Source organism: Morone saxatilis, unplaced genomic scaffold (genome assembly GCF_004916995.1).
Source record: "Morone saxatilis isolate NCDOM2014 unplaced genomic scaffold, NCSU_SB_2.0 Contig14, whole genome shotgun sequence".
NCBI classification, from domain to species: Eukaryota; Metazoa; Chordata; class Actinopteri; family Moronidae; genus Morone; species Morone saxatilis.
The window spans coordinates 3,933,722-3,953,621 of record NW_023339696.1 but is presented as its reverse complement, the minus strand read 5'-3'; the positions used below and the strand labels follow the sequence as shown (position 1 = coordinate 3,953,621).

At 40.5% G+C, this 19,900-nt stretch overlaps 1 protein-coding gene across 1 annotated transcript in view; it reads left to right on the top strand.

Moving 5' to 3' along the window:
- Positions 1–19,900, top strand: part of LOC118323245 (potassium voltage-gated channel subfamily C member 1-like) — a gene marked incomplete in the record, with an annotated part of 69,251 nt that overhangs the window by 18,387 nt on the left and 30,964 nt on the right. The window contains 2 exon segments of the mRNA XM_035655188.1: positions 15,736–15,867; positions 17,453–18,314. Of these exon segments, the coding sequence (XP_035511081.1) occupies positions 15,736–15,867; positions 17,453–18,314 (994 nt within the window).

Genomic DNA, 19,900 nt, shown 5'->3' with positions numbered 1-19,900 from the left:
GACCTTCTCTCACTGCTTCTGAAAAACAACAGTCATTATGTGAACGGCCACGAGAGGCCCTTGTCAACATATGACCAACACTGACATTTTTAGGACAGTTCCAGTTTGCTGGATAGCTGAGTCTGCTCTCCATCCATCGCTTGTCCATTCAGCCTAGGAACACGACCAGCTGCTTGGTCTCTGGGGCTCTGCAGTATTATGTGAATATGTGTGTGTGTGTGGGTCAGTGGGTTGATAGTTGAGCTACATCCCCAGTCTTGTACCTGCGCCAGTTCTCTTTTTTCTGTTGTGGGGTTTCAAGACAAAAGGAAGTTCTTTAAACGTCTCACTCTTGTAATTACGTCACTGTCAGTCCCATACACACACAAATACACAAAGACAATTACCGTATATTTGTGCTCAGATCTGCAGGGATCTCACTTATGTCACTGCCCTATTGGTAATTCGACTGATTCTGTTTTTCATGAGCTAAGAACACCCACACGATATACCGACACACACAAACACACATGAAAAAATAGGAGATCAATGTATGACCTTAGCAGAGTGCTCTCCTCAGTAAATGACCTCATCAAACCGGCCAGTTAAAACATCAATACGGGGCAGGCAGGCGGGGCCCAGCTGTCAATCATTATAGTGGACAGTGGGAGGCTTCATCCAGTCATCCAGTCCTCCCTCATGCAGCTATCCTCAATCTGTCCTGTATTACTATGGATGCTTCTCTCTTTAAAAGGTAACTAAATATCAACATTTCAACGTAAAGGGTTCTTAAACCTCCCAAGAGGAACTTTTAGTGTTGATGTGTGTGATTTTGGCGGTGCCTGTGGACAAAAGCGGTAGTGTTTCCACCCACTCTTATTTCAGGAGGAATCCTACTGATCTGGCGGTAGGCAATCAGAATAACTATTGTATATGGAAATAGCCAGTCTTCTCCCTGATAGTCTTGTGTGTTTATTTGGGTCATATAGAGACTCTTTCATAACCAAAAACTCCTTGTAGTACATTAAATAAATATGTATGTGGAGCAATTCCAAACAGCTGAAAAGGCTGCATAGGGTTTCTGTGGATTTGAACAGGTTAAATTTAAGTGTTTTAAGACCCTTTTAAGACCATTATGAATGCAATTTAAGACATATTTTAAGTCCATAATGGCAAAAAAAGTATGAAGGAAAATCTGTATTGGTTCCATGTCGGTTTTGTTAAATACAAATCTATCCCCAAAACACATTTAAAAGCCAGACTGTTGCACTGGGTGACATGTTCCTTCATTACCATGAACACACACATTGTAGTTTATTTTAACGCAATCCCATATATCCTGCTGCCCCAAATAATCACTAGAGCACCAAATGTGGAGTAATCTGAATTTAATAAGCCTATTTAGCCATGCTAGCAGTGTGGCTCTAGGGATGGTCAGTGCACCACTTTATTCTAGGCTGAAATATATCAACAACTGTTAGCTGGTTCAGACACTCATGTTACCCTCAGGGTGACTTGTAATAACTTTGGTTATCCTTTAACTTTTCATTTAGATCCATGGTGAGGTCAGAATTTCAATTTGTCCAATACTTTGACTTACAATCAATATTATAGCCCGATTCGTATGACCTGCCCTATAGGTATTTTTACATGTGCAGCTCTTAACAGAGATGAGAAGGGAACAAGATGGCCTCACTCATTAGCTACTTCCATCATCAGCTCCAAAAAAAACCCAATGTGTTTAATTCAGAATATTAAGACTTTTTAAAAACAAGTTTTTTCGTTTTCTTGATGCAGTCTGATGAGGTATATGTAACTTATATGTATATTACATCAATAATACTGTGTCAGACATACATGGACCATATGTGCATATGTAGCAACAACAAGCACAGGGGCAGTTTTTGATTTAAAAAAATCTCAAAAAATATTAATTTTGCCGCATGTCTGTGATTAAAAACTGGTTGTCGTGGGGGTGAAGCTGTAATTAGGAAGTAGTGGGGGTGGGGCTCTGTATCAATGACCACCTCAGCAGGAAGGGCCAGACAGCGCCCCTACTGGCCTGTTCTATCCCCCAGGTACATGCGGTATTCACTTTCTGGCAGCAGCTGCTTTTGGCCCTCACTCTGAGCCTTGGCAGCCTTGGGCACTATTTGGCAGAGCTACGTCCTCCCTACTTAGTGTATTGGAGCTAGCTCTGCACCGAGCGAAGCACTGCAGCAATCTGTGGCCTGCAGCAGCGCTACAGCAGAGCAAGAGAGGAAGGAGGAGGAGAGCCATTCACACCACTTTTTCAGGTTTCTCTCTGGGGCTTCCTGCTTTTTAATCATTCTGTTAGCTTGAGTTTTTGCTTTGTTTTTCGATAACTCTTCTTGCTCTTATATACGCACGTAAAATCTACTCCACCAAGTGGTTTCAATCTAGATGTGCACACACTTAGATGCAGCAGCAGGTTGTGCAGTGCGGCTCGGGGCTGTTTTAGTACTGTAGCCAGTATATGGATGGGTGGCTCTCTCAGTGCCAGAGCTCTGTCGCTTTGTGACAGCACCTCTCCTCCTCCTCCAGCCTTCCTTTCTCAATGTTCTACCTTGGCTATCCGTTGGTCCGTGTCATTATAGCACAGTGGGGAGCTCTAGGCATTACATTAGCTTGTAACTTGTCTGCTCTCCCGCCACCGGTCCTGCTCCCTCCCCCTCTGCCCAATCTTTTCGAGCACAAACTGCCTTGCTTAGCAGATTAAATTAGCCAGGAATAAATATGTCTTTTTCTCCCTAAATGGGCTCTTTTGCTAGTTATTCTACGAGCGTACACCACCTGGGCATACTGCAGCGCAGGGGAAAGGAGATCCAAACTCTGCCTGACTGGCTGTTTTTATGTCTTATGGAGATGCGTTGTGATTGATGAGATTTAATCTATCGATTTATAATGAAAAGACATCAAGGCTCTTTTGTTTTTCATCCAAAAGAGTCCCATCGATCCTCTTCCCTCCACCACCAGCACTACCACCACCATCCCCCTCCTTGCTGATTCAGTGCAGTCCAGCTTTGCTTACGCATACGTCTGCTGAAGGCCTGACGGCAATTACTATCAAAGTGCTTTGGGTGTTTTATGCAAGGCTAAGACTGGTTGGCTATAGTAGGCTGCTGTGTCTGTCTTTCTGAGGAGGGAGGAAGGGAGTATCCAGTTTATATAATGTACTTTGTATGAACATGAAGTGAGTAAAATGTGTTAATGTCCGTACTTGTAAATATTATTCTGTAAATAGTTCTCTTATTCTTGTGATCAGAAATACTGCTCTGAAGCTCAATTGTAGGCTGTAAATAATTGTATAATAAATATAACAAATTCAGGCTGAATGAAGCCTAGTTACTGAAACCAACCCACTGTGACGAAACCCACCCAACACTCATAGCAGCCATGCCCTTAATTATGTATTATTTTAAGCCTTGATGTAATTTAAACAAAGGGCTTGTATAAAAATTCACTCCCCGTACAGTTGTCATAAACAGAGAAATTAGTTATAGAGACCAAAACTATTTTTGGTACCAGGCTGTAAACATGTTTACTTGCTGTAATGTTGGGCATTTTAACATGGGGGCTTGTGTAGATTGACTTACTTCTGCAGCCAGCCGCTAGTGGCCCTTGAAGGAACTGCAGTTTTGGGCACTTCCTTGTTGGCCTCATTTTACAGCAGCGGAGGTTGCTCCTTGCACTTAACTTGAAATTACCATCAGCAACTTTTATTCATTTTTTTTTTTAAATGCAAAACAATCTCTGTTTCAGCTTTTCGATGTGCTGTTCGTAGATTTCTATGATGGTCAACTGAATGTCTTTTAGAATTTACCAATAATAAAAATAATCATTAGTTGCAGCCCTACTCTGTGTGCTTTAAACCAATCAGGTTGCACGACTCTGGCCACGTGTTTGCACACTGTTGGCAGTGGCGAACAATGGTGTGAGAGGCCTGCAGTCACAGCCTCCTCCCGGCTGTAGCCACCTGTCTCCCTTATCTCTCTCCAAGAACTCAGTGTCTTTTGCGTGTCTTTGTGGTCTTGACACTTGAGGACAGTCTCTTCTTGAAAGCATTGCTGTCAGCTGTACATGAGAGAAATGACGGAAGTGTAAAGAATGAAAACGAGAGCTTGAGAGAGAAGTTCATCTCCTACCCAAACTATCAGATGAGTGTAAGACCTAAAAAGTCCTCTGCTGCTGGTTTCAAAGCTCCTTTAATATTATCCATTACAGTATTGTCAGACCTTTGTGCTTGTTTGTGTTGAGGTTGATCTTTGACACCTCCTGCATGTCGCCATCTGTCAGCAACAGGGAGAGAGGTTGAGATAGAGGAATTAGACTGCAAACAGGTTGAGCGATGCAGAAAACCATGAACCGCAGTGAGGATGAAGGCTGCCAGACAGACGACTAGATAAAGAGTAGGAGATAAATGAGTGCAAACAAGGAAGATGAAGTGGAACAAGAGGGGGGAAGAGTGGGAAATCCACAGAGGGAGGGGTGCTGAGACGCCCCAGCTACTGTAGCACACTGCAAGCTAATGCACTGCACCATTTCCTGCTGTCTGAAACAACACACAGCTACAAGCCGACCACATACAGGCTGTCTCTCACCTGAACCTGTCTCACTCTCATCTCTCACTCCCTCACATACACACATATTCACACAGCTTGTCCAGTTAGATTCTTACTGACTTGGCAGAAGTCACACTTCAGATGTGTGTATGTGTATGTGTGTGTGTGGTGTGTGTGTGTGGAGGGATCCCAGCCAACATACTGCTGTATCCTCCTCCTGGGGAGTAAACAGTATGCAAATCTTCAGCCGGGCTATTTGTAGTGAAGTCACCTTTACAAGGGACACTGTGTGTGTGTGTGTCTTTTCTGCAGTGTAAGAGAGGACATCCCGGTTGCTGCGTCACTGCTACAGGAGAGAAAATGTGATGTAATTAATGAAGTATCTGTTTGTATAGTCATTGGGCTGCAGTCGCATTTTTAACTCAAAATCATAGGATCGTTTGTAACTGTCGTCTGGAACAAAACACATATTAGTGCGTTCTGATATGACGCCCCTATCAGCAGGATGACATCATTCGTCTGTGCCCTCCAAAACTCGTACACATCACTGGTGCAAAAAAAAAGAGGTTTTCTGATCTTGCCCCTCTGTGGTTGAAGTGTGGTTATATTTAGGCACAAAAATGAATTAAGGGTTAGGGTACCAGGATTAAAGCCCCCTCCAGTCAGAAATCAGTTGTTCTTCTTGTTCCTATAGTGTGCTGTTTGAATGATGTCGGTGCAGAGTTTGACACTAGAGATGTTTTTCCAGCATTCATCTGTCTGAAAGTTTCTCTGTGCTCGGTGAAAATCTGATTTTAGGGGGTTGGTTGCAGGGCCTACGATCATGATTGTTTACATCCACAAATAGTTTTATAAGTCCCCAGTCCTGGTTGTACAGTGTGATGTAGAAACTTGAAGCCACCAGTGCACATCCACTGAGAATGGACTTTACAGTGAAGTAGGAGACATCTTGTGTCCAGCAGTAAAACTGGAAATGAACAACATTTGCATAATCTGAGATTCTGGGATTATTAATATGGTAGACTTTTTAAAGATTTTAATGAGGAAATTATATTTTCATATATTTTTTTTATATATTGTTCCAAGCAGACTATTTGTATATATGCCTTAATACATGTCTGGAGGGGATCTTTAAAAGACACAAAAATCAGTGACCAATGTTGATTCTTGCCGGAAACAGGAAACAAAGTTTTATGTTTTGTCGATCCATTCATCCACCCAGACCTCCTCACTATGCAGATTTAGTTTCTCTATAATAAAATAACTTGCTCATAACGACTGATACTCTCTTTTTCTTGGGAGGACAGTCTCCCTATTTTATTGATTTTTGTTGAAATGGTGCAAACATTTCATCTAGTTTCCTGACTTTTGATTACTTTTATATCTCTTGCAACCATGACTCCAAGAAAATATCTATACAACAAATCTACTTTGGCAAATTAAATCAGTGAGGAACATAACTTATTTGACATTTGACACTGGAGACTGTACAAAGACACTGTTTTTTGTGGTTAAATGTTATACAAAATGTACTTGGCATTGGATGCTGCACTAGAACACCAGCATCACAGACAAAAACAATGGCACAGAAATAAACCTCACCAAAACGGTCTTTGTTAGTCATTTCAGTCTTTCCATTAATCACTAACTCTGGTTTGGTCGAAATAATTTAGATTAGATGACAAAATGTTCATGAAACAGGCTGCAGTGGCCGCAACATAAGCTAACTAGCGCCTGTCAAGCTACGTCCACTAAAAGCGCTTGTTTTTGCCATGCACTCCAATTGTTATTATAAGTGTCTGACAACATTATGGAAGTATCCTTACAGAGATAGACCCTTTGTTTACCGAGAAACTCTCGCTATCACACACCACCCTTGCATATCATCGTAACATCATAACTTCATTCAAAGTGGACATAAACTAGATAAAACTGTCTTTGTTCATCTTTACACTGTTCCAACAATCCCGAAGTCTGGTTCGGTCAAAATAAATCCTGAATTCACCTACGTAGATGGAAAAAACAGCAGTTTCAGTCGCTCTACTCAGCTGCACACAGAGCAGACAGGCTATGTAAACAAACCAGAGAGAAAGTCCAAAGTACCAAACCGATCCGTTACTTACAGTTATCTCCGAACAAACACAGACGGGAGTTTGACAGCCAATTGTTTGCTGGTATATTAATTTTAAATCTTATTGAAAATAATATTAAAAAAGTGCTGGCTTCTGCTGCAAGTCATTGGCTGGCATAGCCACTTCCTGAAGTATTTTCTTGTTGCCTGGAAACCTCACGGTGATGACAAGTCTTTAGGTTTTGTACAGATTAAACAGATCAATCTGGCGTGCTGTAGCTTCATATTTAACGTGTTGATCTTTTCATCTAAATCTCAGCAAAACAGCAAACAAGCAGATTTCCCATAATGTTAAACTATTCCCTTGAAACTCAAAGAGAGCCGGTGTGATGTTGGGAAGTTGAGAATGGTTCAATGCTCAGCGAGTTTACAAAGATTTTACCGTAACCACAATCTTTTCCTGACCTTAACCAGTCCTTCTACTAGTTCCTTCTAGGATCCAATACGTTGCCCTTTCACAAGAGTGGAGACGCTGTTAGCAGCAAAGCTTCAGTCAACAGATGCATATTATATAACCGACGATCGACTGGTTCATGGTACATTTAGATCGATCCAGGGGTCTGCGTACCAATGTAGTTGCATCTAGAACGTTAAAACCGATTTTGAACTTGTATGGGTAAATCTTCACACCCGGCTAACCATATGTAGATCAGCATGTGAATCTCGATCTCTGGTGTCCAAGTCCTGCCTTTTGTAAACACTCCTACCAATGAATTCCATGTGGTACATCAAGGTTGGACCTTCTTCAAAGGTTTGCCACTGATCATACATACAGCAGTTTAATTTTCCTAAACGTATTTGGTAATACAAATGAGAATTTAAAAGTAATTTGTAGGAGACAGGGTATATCAGCTTCTGTGTCCTATGTGAACAAGCCTGTAGTCTTTCCAGCTTACACTCCTGGTAGGTTTCCTCACTGTATATCCACCAGCTGGAGGTCACATCTTACAATTAGCGTGCCACAGCTTTCTCTTTCTGTAGTTTTGTTAGTATAGCCTTTCCTCCTGTTTTCTTTCTCTCCCTCTCTCCACTGACATATAGGTCAGAGTGGGATCAGTGTGATGAGTTTGGGCACAGATCTCAAGCCTGGCCAGGCTAAATGACTCTAATTAGAGGCTTTTGATCCTCCATCCCAAGCTGAGAGCAGTTTTTTCTCACGTCATCCCCATCTTGCAATTGTCTTATCTTCTTTCATTTCCTCTATCATCCCTCTAATTCTTTACATCTCTCTCCCTTACTGACTTGCTGCTGTTTGTCTTCATCCCTCCCACCTTCATCCATCCTCTTCTCTCTCTCACTATTGACATTGTTAGCCAAGTACTTAGGTAATGAGTATTTTCTGAATCACCGGAAGATGTTTTAGTGTTATTTATTCAGATATGCTAACACAAGCAAACTTGTGTAGGACCACTTAAATGCTTTTAACAAGCATTATTATTGTATTTTCTGGTCTTGGTTTCCTCTTATTTACTTAAGCTAATAGGTGGGTAGTTAGATGTCAGCAAAATGTTTTAGTATTTTAGCTGTATGAACTGACTTTTAGCCACAAGGGAGCAGAAAAGCATTATCATCATTATACAATTGACCCTTCCTAAGTCCCCTGCTCTGTGCTGTTTAGCTAGCTACTGCTCAGCTTTTTCCTTTCCTTTATTTAAAAATGCGACGTGTGTAAGTAGAATGTTAGCTAACTAACAATTGATGTAAATTAACTGGTTAGATAGCATTGTGCTAACATTAGCTAGATAACTTATCTTTTAACCATCTTCTAAATGTGATTTCAACATAGACAGGCAACACACCTAGCATATCTTAGTACAGGAAAGGAGAAAGTTGACCGAGGCTTACTCAACTATTATTGGGGCATGGGGCAAGTTCTTATTTAAACAGCAGCAGACACAGAGAAATGTTAGCTTCTTCTTTAGCTTTGGCTTGGTCTTCACCAATCCCTGAAAAAATATGTAGACTAACTGTCTATTTACACATCCAGCAGACACAGAGCAACATTAGCATTCACTGTGAGTCATGTTTCTGTTCTCCTGATGAATGTAAGTTCAAATAACATGTCCGGTGTTTGGTGCTACGCAGCTTTTTTGCTGAAAATAGCTGCCCTGTGAAGCTAGAAACGTGAGTGAGATACACAACGAAACAAAGAGCTAAATGTGGCTAAAAAAATACCTCATTGTGAACTGCAGAGTCAGGTAATACTTGTCTGGGTTTGTCACTACTAACAACCCACTTCATATTACATAGCCTACATACAGAAAGAAAAGACAAAGAACGAAAGAACTGAGAAGGGAGCAATAACAAGGCTTGAATTATGAGAGCTCTAATGATACCAAGAGACGAGAGAGAGGGAAGAACACAAATGAAGGAGAAAGGTATAAAAAGAGTGACAGAAATAGAGGAGAAAATAGCAGAGGCAGGAGGGAGAAAAGGTACTCAGTGATGAAGAAGATAAAGAGAGAAAGCTAAAGAAAGAGAGGAGATTGTCCAAGGGAGGAGGTATGGGAAGAAATTCAGGTCATTCTGTATGACTGGCAGGAGCGAGGGAACGTGATGGAGAGGACGAAGTAGGGACGTCTGAAGGGAAGTAGAGAAGAAGAGAAAGAGCAGGATGAGTTCTAGTGTAGGTTAAATAACAAGTAGAATGAGGATGTGGAGGATTTGTTCATCGTGACCTCTTTTTATGTTATACCTTTTGGTTGTTTTTACATTTTTCTAGTTTTCTCCTAAAACCATTCAGCGATAACTGTAGCTAGGAAGAGATCAGGAAAAGAGCCTAAAATAAGTATACACATATTGTGGGTTGTATAAAATCATACAGCCAGTACAAATATAAAAATTGTAATGTCAATTTTTTTTTTAAGATTTCAGCAGCCAAACAAGGTTGTTTTATTATTAATAATGAATTGATATTTTATTGATAATGATAACGACTGCTATTGGTGCAAAACATGGTGACAAATGTGTTTCCTGTGACAATAAAAGCCAGCCCGAGTTTTGCCAGTTGAATGCTTATTATATGAAGCAGCAGCAGTAGGAACTGTTGCCTTAGCATTAGCTAACTTAAATAATAAGTTAATTCAATCAGACTCAGATGGAGCTGTAAAAGAATAATCAGAAAACAGTGTAGCTGATATTAATGACACCTGATTATCTTCGCAATTCCTTATAAGTGAAGACAATTCGAATCTAGCATAGGAATGGTGGACCCCGCCATTAACAATGAAAACTACTATAGAGGTAATTACTAAATGTAAATACATTGAAATGCTATTGTTGACAAAATGATGATCATAAGTAGTATCAAAAATGGAGTTTACTTTCATGAAAAATTCAGAGTAGACAAATGATTCTTTAAAAAACTCTTCAATCTTCTATCAAAAAAGCAAATGATTCTCCAGATCTGTACATCCAGATCTGTAGATCAGTTCCTGCTGCTCACATCAGCTGAGTGGTCAGTCGGAGGGCTTTTGGCAGGTTTTGGTCTGCTCCGGAGAAGGTCAACCATGTAGCACAGATTAGTATGGTGATTTACCACAGTTAAAACCCATCTTCATGATACTGGAAAGTCAACCTAAAAGATAGCTGGCTAGGTCACTAATATTGCTTTTTGATACAGGCCCCTTATACACATACACATATAGCTGGTTGTAAAATAGTATTATTGGTTTATCATCTGTATTGTGAAAATCCATGTGTGTCTCAGTCTGTATCAGGTGTTTGTAAAGTCAAAGCATCAAACATCAAAAAAAAATTAACCCTCAGCTGGCCACAGTGGTAGCTAAAGCCCTTATATCAACCAGTAAGACAATCACATTATTTTACCAGCCAACTATATTGCCAAATGATGGCTGGTTACTTGCCAAAGTGTCTGGCAGAGCAGACAGACTCACCAGCCAGACACATTTGGGCAGCATTTGGCTGGTAGAAGGTGTTTCCCACTGAAAGATCTCATCTAGGCCTACAGGATTTCATATGCAGACTGTCATCTGACAACAGAAATAGATTCATACTGGCGTCAAAAAGACTCTGCGTGGTTATAATGGTAGTATAATATTGTGTGTGGCTATTTATTACACAGCTGTGTTCAGTATTCACTGCTGATGGTCCAGTTCTGCTGCAGGGTTTTCTTTTCCCTGAATACGATATTCCCATTTAATCATAAACACTTGACTTAGTTGTTGACATAACAATTGTTACCTTCCTACTGAAATCAGACAGGCTACATCATTAGCATTGTTTAAATATCTTCTAAAACTTTCATTTATAGGAAAGAGTTGATGGATTTTACCCTCCTGCACTTGCCTTGTAACTTTATTTCCCAGTGTTTTTATGTTGTTTGTTCTTTTGTTTATTTTCATCAGATTTTTTTTCTGTAAAGCACAGCAGCCCTTTTGACATGGAATAGTAGGTTAAACACAGGTGTTACCAATGATACTAAATGTTGTGTTCCATCTAGTGGAGCTGAGCGTTTCCAGTGAGCCAACAACAGCACAATCAATAGCAGCCCCCTGACTCCGTTTGACCTAAATGGAACAGAATATTAATTAGTATCATTGGTAACACTTGTGTTTACCCTACTATTTCATGTCAAAATGGCTGCTGTAAAAGTATCTTGTGGATTGATGCATATTGTTTTGCAGTATTACCGCCACCTGTAGATGAATGGAGGGCACCAGTCGGACATGCAACCAAAGTGCAACTAATCAGAATCAGAATCAGAATCAGAAATACTTTAATAGTCCCAGGGGGAAATTATTTTGAACTAAGCATTTTCATTGGTCGCACTGGTACACCTGAAATATAGAATATCAGATTTTGATTTACATGACTATTTATTCTGCAGCATGTGAGGTTGACACTGTATTATCGGGTGCACCTAAATTAAAAAGTTAGCTATTATGGCAGAAGCCAAAGAGGATCTAGATTGCCGTTATTATTGAGCAACATAACCTGTGTAGGGAGGAGGCGGGGGTGGATAGATGGTCAGCAAAACATCAGACACAGGAGACCATTGTTTTATTTAATTCCAACCACAAGTCAGTGTTGTGGGTTATAACCACAATTGTTCTCAAACCTAGTGTTTATTACTGTAACCATGACAACAAAGCACCCCTAACTTTAACCAATGGTGGTAGACATTTTAACTTACCCCTTAAAGGGACACTTCACCCACTTTATGCACATTAACGCTTTGTAATCGGTCTAGACCACCCCGGGTCCATTATTTTGAATGGCTCGTCGCACCATTACCTCCCCAATTTTCCCCTGCAGACGGGAACACAATACGGATTTTCAGTGTTGCACCTTCCTGCTGCGCAATGACTGAAAAATCATCCATTTTGCATCCACTGGACGAGCAGGAAGCTCATATCCATTTGTAGAGGGGGTGAGCTACAAACACCCTTTTCTCGGTCCAACATAGGCACCAAATTCAAAATTGATGTTACATTTCGACTACATATATAACCCACTTTCAATAAAGATTAATGTTTCCACGGGGGAAATGCTTCTTTAACAGAGTCATTTTTGTGCATTAACCTTACCAAACATTAGTGTTTTCATATCATAAAATGGATTTATTTTCCAACAGTGATTTGTAAATGTTTGGGAAGGCACATAGAAATTACGTCATCCTGATGATACAGGTTTGATCAGAAAACAAACACACCAATTTGGTGGGTTTGTTGGTAAGAAATGTGTACTGTATCATGTGTAAGTGGTTGTGTGTTAGAGCTGCAATGATTAGTTGATCAATTAATTAGTTGTCAACTATTAAATTAATTGGGAACTATTTTAATTTTAATTTAATTATTTTCATCGATTAATTGTTTTTAGTTATATTTTTCTTCTTAAAAAAAGGGGCAGGGCACTTTTAGTACCACTTCATAGAGTCTTGTAATCTGACTGGTTAGAGGCTGAATGTCACTGAATGTGTTCATACTGCAGTGGTTACAGTTGTTGTACGGATGCCTTCTTCTGATGTTCTACTTTTTGCACTCTTAGTGGTATAAATGTGTCTTAAAACTGGATAGAAAGTAAATTTATTAAAGCTTCTGGCAGAACAAACAGACATCCCTGTCTGATAATTGTATAATTTAAAATAAAAATAAATTATGTTAATCACATATCTGACCGGAAAAGGGGTGCACAGATAATTCCCCTGCATCAATAAACTGTATATAATACCAAAATAAAAGAGGGTGAGCGATACTGCAGCAAGACCACATGTATATTCAGTGTATACTCATCTTGTGTACAGTGTATACCAAAAATGGATTTTTAAAAGGTGCAGCATCCATTTAAAGAAGGAGCTTGCCAAGGCAAGTTGTAAAATTAAATGAGGGGATGTTTTTGCTGTGTATCCTTCTGTATCTGCTTTTAATAACCCTCCAACACCTCGAAAATGCTCGAGAATGTGTGTGTGTGCGTGTATGTATGTGTGTGTATCCAGGGCAGCTCTAGATAGCAGTGTTAAATTAGACCATGATAATAAGCTGTGGGACTTGATGTGCTCCCTGAGGATTAGAGCAAGACTTCATCCGTCTGTCTTCATCACTGACCTGACACACACACACGCGCAAACATGTACACACATACATGGCAGCATACTTACACATGTATATACTTAAGCCAACACATTTGAGCGTAGATGCATGTGCGTGCTTGAACACACAGGTACTACAGATGCACTGTATGTGCACTTTGCATGTTAGCAGACACCCAGACACACACAAACACACACAGCGGGAAGTTAACCACTAATCTTACCGACAGTGTGTGAGATGTGAGTATGCACACACATACTAATCACACACACAGAAAGTGGTTCTGACGTGGTTTGACTGGTTTTAAATCTAAGTACTGTAACTATTGCTGCCATCATGAATTAGTTACACCTGCCTTTCCTGCTATGACAAAATGTTCCATTTATCATCATCATTATTATCTGCCCCCACCATATATGTTCCAGTTACTCAGCAACATGATGTGACAGTTCATTGCTATGCAGACGATGCACAGTTTCATTGTATATCAAAGTATTTATTTTTGCATGAGTGGGCCTTTATATAGGTTTATAGTGACTTAATAGTGAGCAAATAGTCACAAATTGTTGTCTGTCATGGTATTTTGCCCTGTTAGTTGTGGTTCATTAATTGTTGTGTTAAAGAGGTCTAACTATTAGTAGTAGTAGTTAATAGGGCTCCCCTCTTAATATACGCTGCACAGCTTACCACGACCATAGCGCTCTTTATGGTAAAAACAATATGGCTGCCTATTAAAGGGTTACAGCAGTTGTTTCAGCCGTTCACTGGTATGGCGGTATATGAAAAAATTCATATCATACAGGAAATTAAAACTGGTATACTGGTTTATCTGATAGACAGCACAGTACTAGGTAACCATGTAGACTGACCTAAAAAAACTCAGTATAACTCAGACCAAGTTGAACAAACTTCAGCTTGCACATAATGCAGCTGCTAGAGTCTTAACCAAAAGAAGTAAAAAGGAATACAGAAAACATCTTCACACTGGCTCCCTGTCTCTTTTGGAATCAGTTAGCACCAGTTCACTGTGTGTCTCTCTAATAATGTACCTACCTGCAGCCTGAGCTCATCAAACACAACAACAGTTAAGACAAAGTAGTCTGAAGAGGGAGCCCTCGCTTTTACTGGACATAAACCGTGGAGAGGAACATTAATATTCAAGGTCCAGCTTTTGTTAGTTAAGAGTTTCATGTTGCCTTGCATATTTTATTTAAAAAAATTAATTTCTGCTCAAAATTGGTTGTTTGTGATTTTTTTTAATGCAATGCATAGTATGCATAAAAGATGATAATGATGAAGATGATTATTATTAGTAGAATTATTAGTATTATTATATATTATTCACATATACACTGTCCCGTTACCAGTCAGTGTCCTTAAATGTTTTTGTATTTTATATTTTTTAATATGTCCTTATTGTCTATATGTGTATCCACTAATTGGTGAGTATAGAAAAAATATAAATTTAAAAAATCAGAGGAAGGAAGGAAAGAGATTTTGAAAACGAGCCTACATGATGTTCTTGAGATTTGAGAACATAGACATCTATCCCGGCATTTAAGAAGACCATTGCTACTCCGCACACACACTGAGGACCCCAACACATCCAGGCAGTGCACTGCATAGAGCAAGAGGAGAGAGAGAGAGAGAGGCATTGGAGAGGGGGGATGCAGAGTGTGAGAGAGATGTGAGGGCAAGGAATAGTCGGGGGGCAGGGGGATGCTGCAGAGAAAAGGAAATCTCATTATATACACATGAGCACTGCACAGAAAATGACTGATAATACGTTTCATAAAATATATGAATGATTTGCAGGTTGATTGTGTGTGTATCGGTGTTCTAAGACAAATAGATGATTATTGATCCTGTGCTGATTGGAAAAAAAGCTGCTCAACCTACAGTACGTGTGTTGGATTTACATATACACACAGCAATAGACATCTGTTGAAGTTCTATGATACAGGTTGTGTGTGTTTTCATAATGGTGCTCCCAGTAGTATGCACCTTATTCCTTCGTTGTTCATGTAGCCACTTATTTTCACTTTACGTACACTGTGTATCTATTTTCTCTCTCTCAAACACACACAAACACACACACACAGATACACTATGTACCTCATTACTTTTACACTCCCCATCCATCATCCTTCCCCTCCCTCCCTCTATCTCTCTGTCTGTGCTGTTATCAATGGGATTGCAGCAGTCAGGACATTTGCAATGAATTAACAGCATTTCTTCACTCTCCTCGGTGTGTTATTGGCGCCCCCTGTCTGCAACCTGTTGGCATAACTACTGCTTTCCACATGCTGCAATGGCCCAAACCCCTCCTCCTCCACCAGCAAGCACATGAACACCAAAATACTAATGACAAAGGCTGAAACTGGCCAGGAAAATGTGGGTGTGTAGGTGTGACAGTGTCCTGTAGTGTTGTTTAAATAAAAGGAGATGATGTGCAAATTGTAACACCCTGTCTCTGTTTCTCTCTCTGCAGTATGTGGCGTTTGGCTCACTCTTCTTCATCCTCCTCTCCATCTCCACTTTCTGCCTGGAGACCCACGAAGCCTTCAACACCATCTATAATAAAACGGAGCTTGTCACCGTTGACAACACGACACATGAGGAGGTACACTGAAGTTTTAGTGAATTGACCTTTAAAGGGACACTCCAGCAAATGCAGTGTTGCTTTTCTTTGAAGTTGTGAGATTTGGGAGACAGATTAAAAGATTAATGATTAAAGAAGGAAGCAGCAGAGACCAAGGAAACCTTTTTTAGTCCCTGGTATGGGTCAATTACCAAAAACGCTCTACACTACAAATCCCAAGATGCAACCTAGAGCATCCATTCATAAGCCCATGCCCCTAATTTTGATGTCTCCTAGCTCAAGCCAAGATAAACACTGTTTCTTAGACTTGACCAAGCTCCTCCAGATCTGCAGAACTCATTACACAAACAAAGCACAGGCTGAGTAGTACAGCCCATAACTAGTAAACTGACATTTATGTGTAAAACGGTGGACTGGCTCTTTATTATTTAACGTACTTGACCCTTCCTAAGCCCCGTCCCTTTGGTCAACTTTCTCCTTTCCTGTAGGGATGTGTATTGGCAAGAAGAAAGAAAGACATAGAAGGGTTATGATTCAATATATTGTGATGTATTGCGATACTCTACGCTAAGCAATATATTGTGATTTAATAAACAAATTATTTAATTTTATAACAACTGTCATAAAATCTCAGTTAATTTTTTTTAAACTTTTTTTATGCAACCAGAACAGTGGCATCAGCATTTTTATTTATCGTAACATTATAGCCCTCAGCTTATGTTTACAACACTGCTATGTAGAGGTTGGGGGTTTAACCACAAAAATCAATGCGTGTTTCTGAGAGTCGATACAAGATAAAATATTGCGATTCAATATCTTTTAATATTTTTAACACCCCTACATTCCTGCCTATTTAGAAAGCATATGCTATGCTAGGTCTGACTATGTTGAATAAGAAAACTACATTTTGAAGAGGGTTAACAGATAAAAGCAATATCTTAAGTAAACTAATGTTCGCATGACAAAAGACTAGCTAATTAGCTAGTCAAGCTACATCAACCGTAGGTTCAATTTTGTTAACTAGTTTGCTAAGGATTAATGGAGATTTATTAGTTAGCTAGCCATCCAATGATTGATGTAGATAGCTAATGAGTCAGTACAGCAGTACAGGATGAATAACATGAAGCCCTTTTGGACAATAGCACCAAGTAGCTTGATGAGTTAGCTGAGGTAATACTGAACATTACCTGTGATGGAAGGGGTTTGCTATAAGTTAGTTAGGATCAACTTCATATGAGTTATGTAAGGGATGATGCCCGATGAGTTGCCCATTATCAGGAATTAATGGACGACGTATGCCTACAATGACAAATTATGTTAATGAGAAATTGCTAAAGAAACTTTTGATAGGAAGTGAGTAGTGTAACTGTAAAGAGTATTATATTACATTATTATCATCAATTACAATGACCCTTAACAGAATGAAACAGTATACCATGGTATCAGTACACCGCTGCAACCCTAGATGTGAGAAAAGGGCACTATAAAACACAGAAATGCACAATTGTATGGTGGAACAAAGCTACCTTGTAATGAATGAATAAATGAATGAGTAACAGCTTGATAAAAATTAACTAACCCTTCATTTTGTTCTTTCACCCTGCAGATAGTGTATGAGGTTGTCACAGATGGATGGCTGACATATGTGGAGGGCGTCTGCGTCATTTGGTTCACCATTGAGGTGATGCTGCGCGTCATCTTCTGCCCCGACAAGGCAGAGTTCTTCCGCAGCGCCCTTAACATCATAGACTTTGTGGCCATCGTGCCCTTTTACCTGGAGGTGGCGCTGAGCGGCCTCTCCTCCAAAACAGCCAAAGACGTGCTGAGCTTCCTGCGCGTGGTGCGCTTTGTCCGTATCCTGCGTATATTCAAGCTGACCCGCCACTTTGTGGGTTTGCGTGTCCTGGGCCACACTCTGCGGGCGAGCACCAACGAGTTCCTGCTGCTCATCATCTTCTTGGCGCTGGGCGTCCTCATCTTTGCTACCATGATCTATTACGCCGAACGCATCGGTGCAGATCCAGACGATCCGACAGCTGCGGCCCACACCAACTTCAAGAACATCCCCATCGGCTTCTGGTGGGCTGTGGTGACCATGACCACGCTGGGCTACGGGGATATGTACCCCGAGACATGGTCGGGAATGCTGGTCGGTGCCCTCTGCGCCTTGGCCGGTGTGCTGACTATCGCCATGCCTGTGCCTGTCATCGTCAACAACTTCGGCATGTACTACTCCCTGGCCATGGCCAAGCAGAAACTCCCCAAGAAGAGGAACAAGCACATCCCCCGAGCACCACAGCCGGGCAGCCCCAACTACTGCAAGCCAGACGCCCTAGCCATGGCAACCGCCTCGCCGCACAGGCTGATGGGCAATGTGCTCGGGCCGGGAATGGTGGGATCTGGCAGCATGATGGGTACCGGAGACTGCCCACTGGCACAGGAGGAGATCATCGAGATCAACAGGGCAGGTGAGTGATCTAAAAGAGATGAGATCATGTGTGTATGCAGGTGTGAGTGGATGTGAGGGAAAAAGGCAAAACAGGCCTCTGAATCATGTATTTAATTTCAACCAATATCTCAAAAATACCAAAATTTAGAGTCCTTGAATTTATATAAAAAGGGGCGGGACTTGGATGTGAGTGTTGGGTGTCATGGGATGTGTGTGAACGGGCTTGCAGGTTGTTTTGGACATGGCTGAGAAAGGATTTGTTTCCTTTTCAGATATGTGTCATCTCTTCTTTACTTTACTACTTATAGAGCTCCAAATTCTACAGTTAATCACTGGAGTGACCATAACAAGAAATGATTTCATAAAACTGTCCAAGTCTCTCACTTTCTCATCAAACTAATGACCAGAGGTCAGATGTCAAGCGCTGAACTGATGTGAGAAGTATGTATCTAACAGGTTTTGAAGCTGTAAATAACTTGCTGATGTCCCCGTTCTTACTAGAGTGGAGTACACTAAAATAGATTTTAATTTACGATGGGACGAGAAAGCTGAAAAAAAAAGGCTTATTACATTCTCTCGACAAATCCATCTCTTTGCTCTCACAGCCAGATGCTGTGCGCCGCCAAGGCTGACATGTTCAGATAATCCTGGATCGGGTCTATATAGATGTACAGTATTTTCTGCTTGTCGAAACATTGATCCCGGCCATCTCATCTCTGCTCCGATCTCCTGCTTTAATGGACATGTCCATCATCTGCACTGTGCGTAGAGTTGCAGTGATGTGCCATTACAGGATTCAAGGTTTATAACTATGAGTAGTCTTGCGTAAACTCATTTAATCAGAACAGCTGTGCGCAAAAGCTGTAAATTTGACGATGTTTTTATAAAACCAGAATTTGATTCGGCCGAATCCCCTTTTGTTGTTTTGGAATTTAGCTTTGTAACAGGCGGTCTTCAAAGTTTTCCAACAGTTTTTAATTTGTTCAACACTTCGGTCTATCCTGGCTTTGGTCGTTATGTCTTGTTTTCCTGCTGTCTAGGTGTCCAATATTGTTCAGTTCTTTAAGAGTTTGCATCAGGAACAAACTCAGAAACCCAGAAGAAACAAGCGCAGAGGTCGAGTTCAGGTTGGAAGCTGCCAGTTTTTGGAAGTGGAGAAACTTACATCCTCACACATTTACTTCAAGACAGGCAAGCGCAGAAAGAACACAGCCATAAAATAAACAGGTTAAATCGTTTATCAATCTATGAAACATTTAAACTACCCCTCTGCAAGTTGTGGCCTCTTTTTTCTAAATGTAGGTGTTTGTATGGGGCATTGTTTTTTATCTTGTGATATTGTGATCTTGCGAGTCCAGCTGCCTCACAACGTTACTTTTAAAGCCATTATAATGGGAATAGTAAACTTATGGCTATGTTTATAGCTATGTTTATAGCTATGGGAATAGCTATAAACAAAGCCATTGTTGCATTTTAAGCATTCCTCCCATCTGGTTCTGCCCATCTTTAGAAATGAACACTACTCATCAGCGAAAGGCAATTGAATCCATATGTCAGGCTGTAAAGTAAGGTCAGCAACAGACTGAACAAACCACAGCATCAATG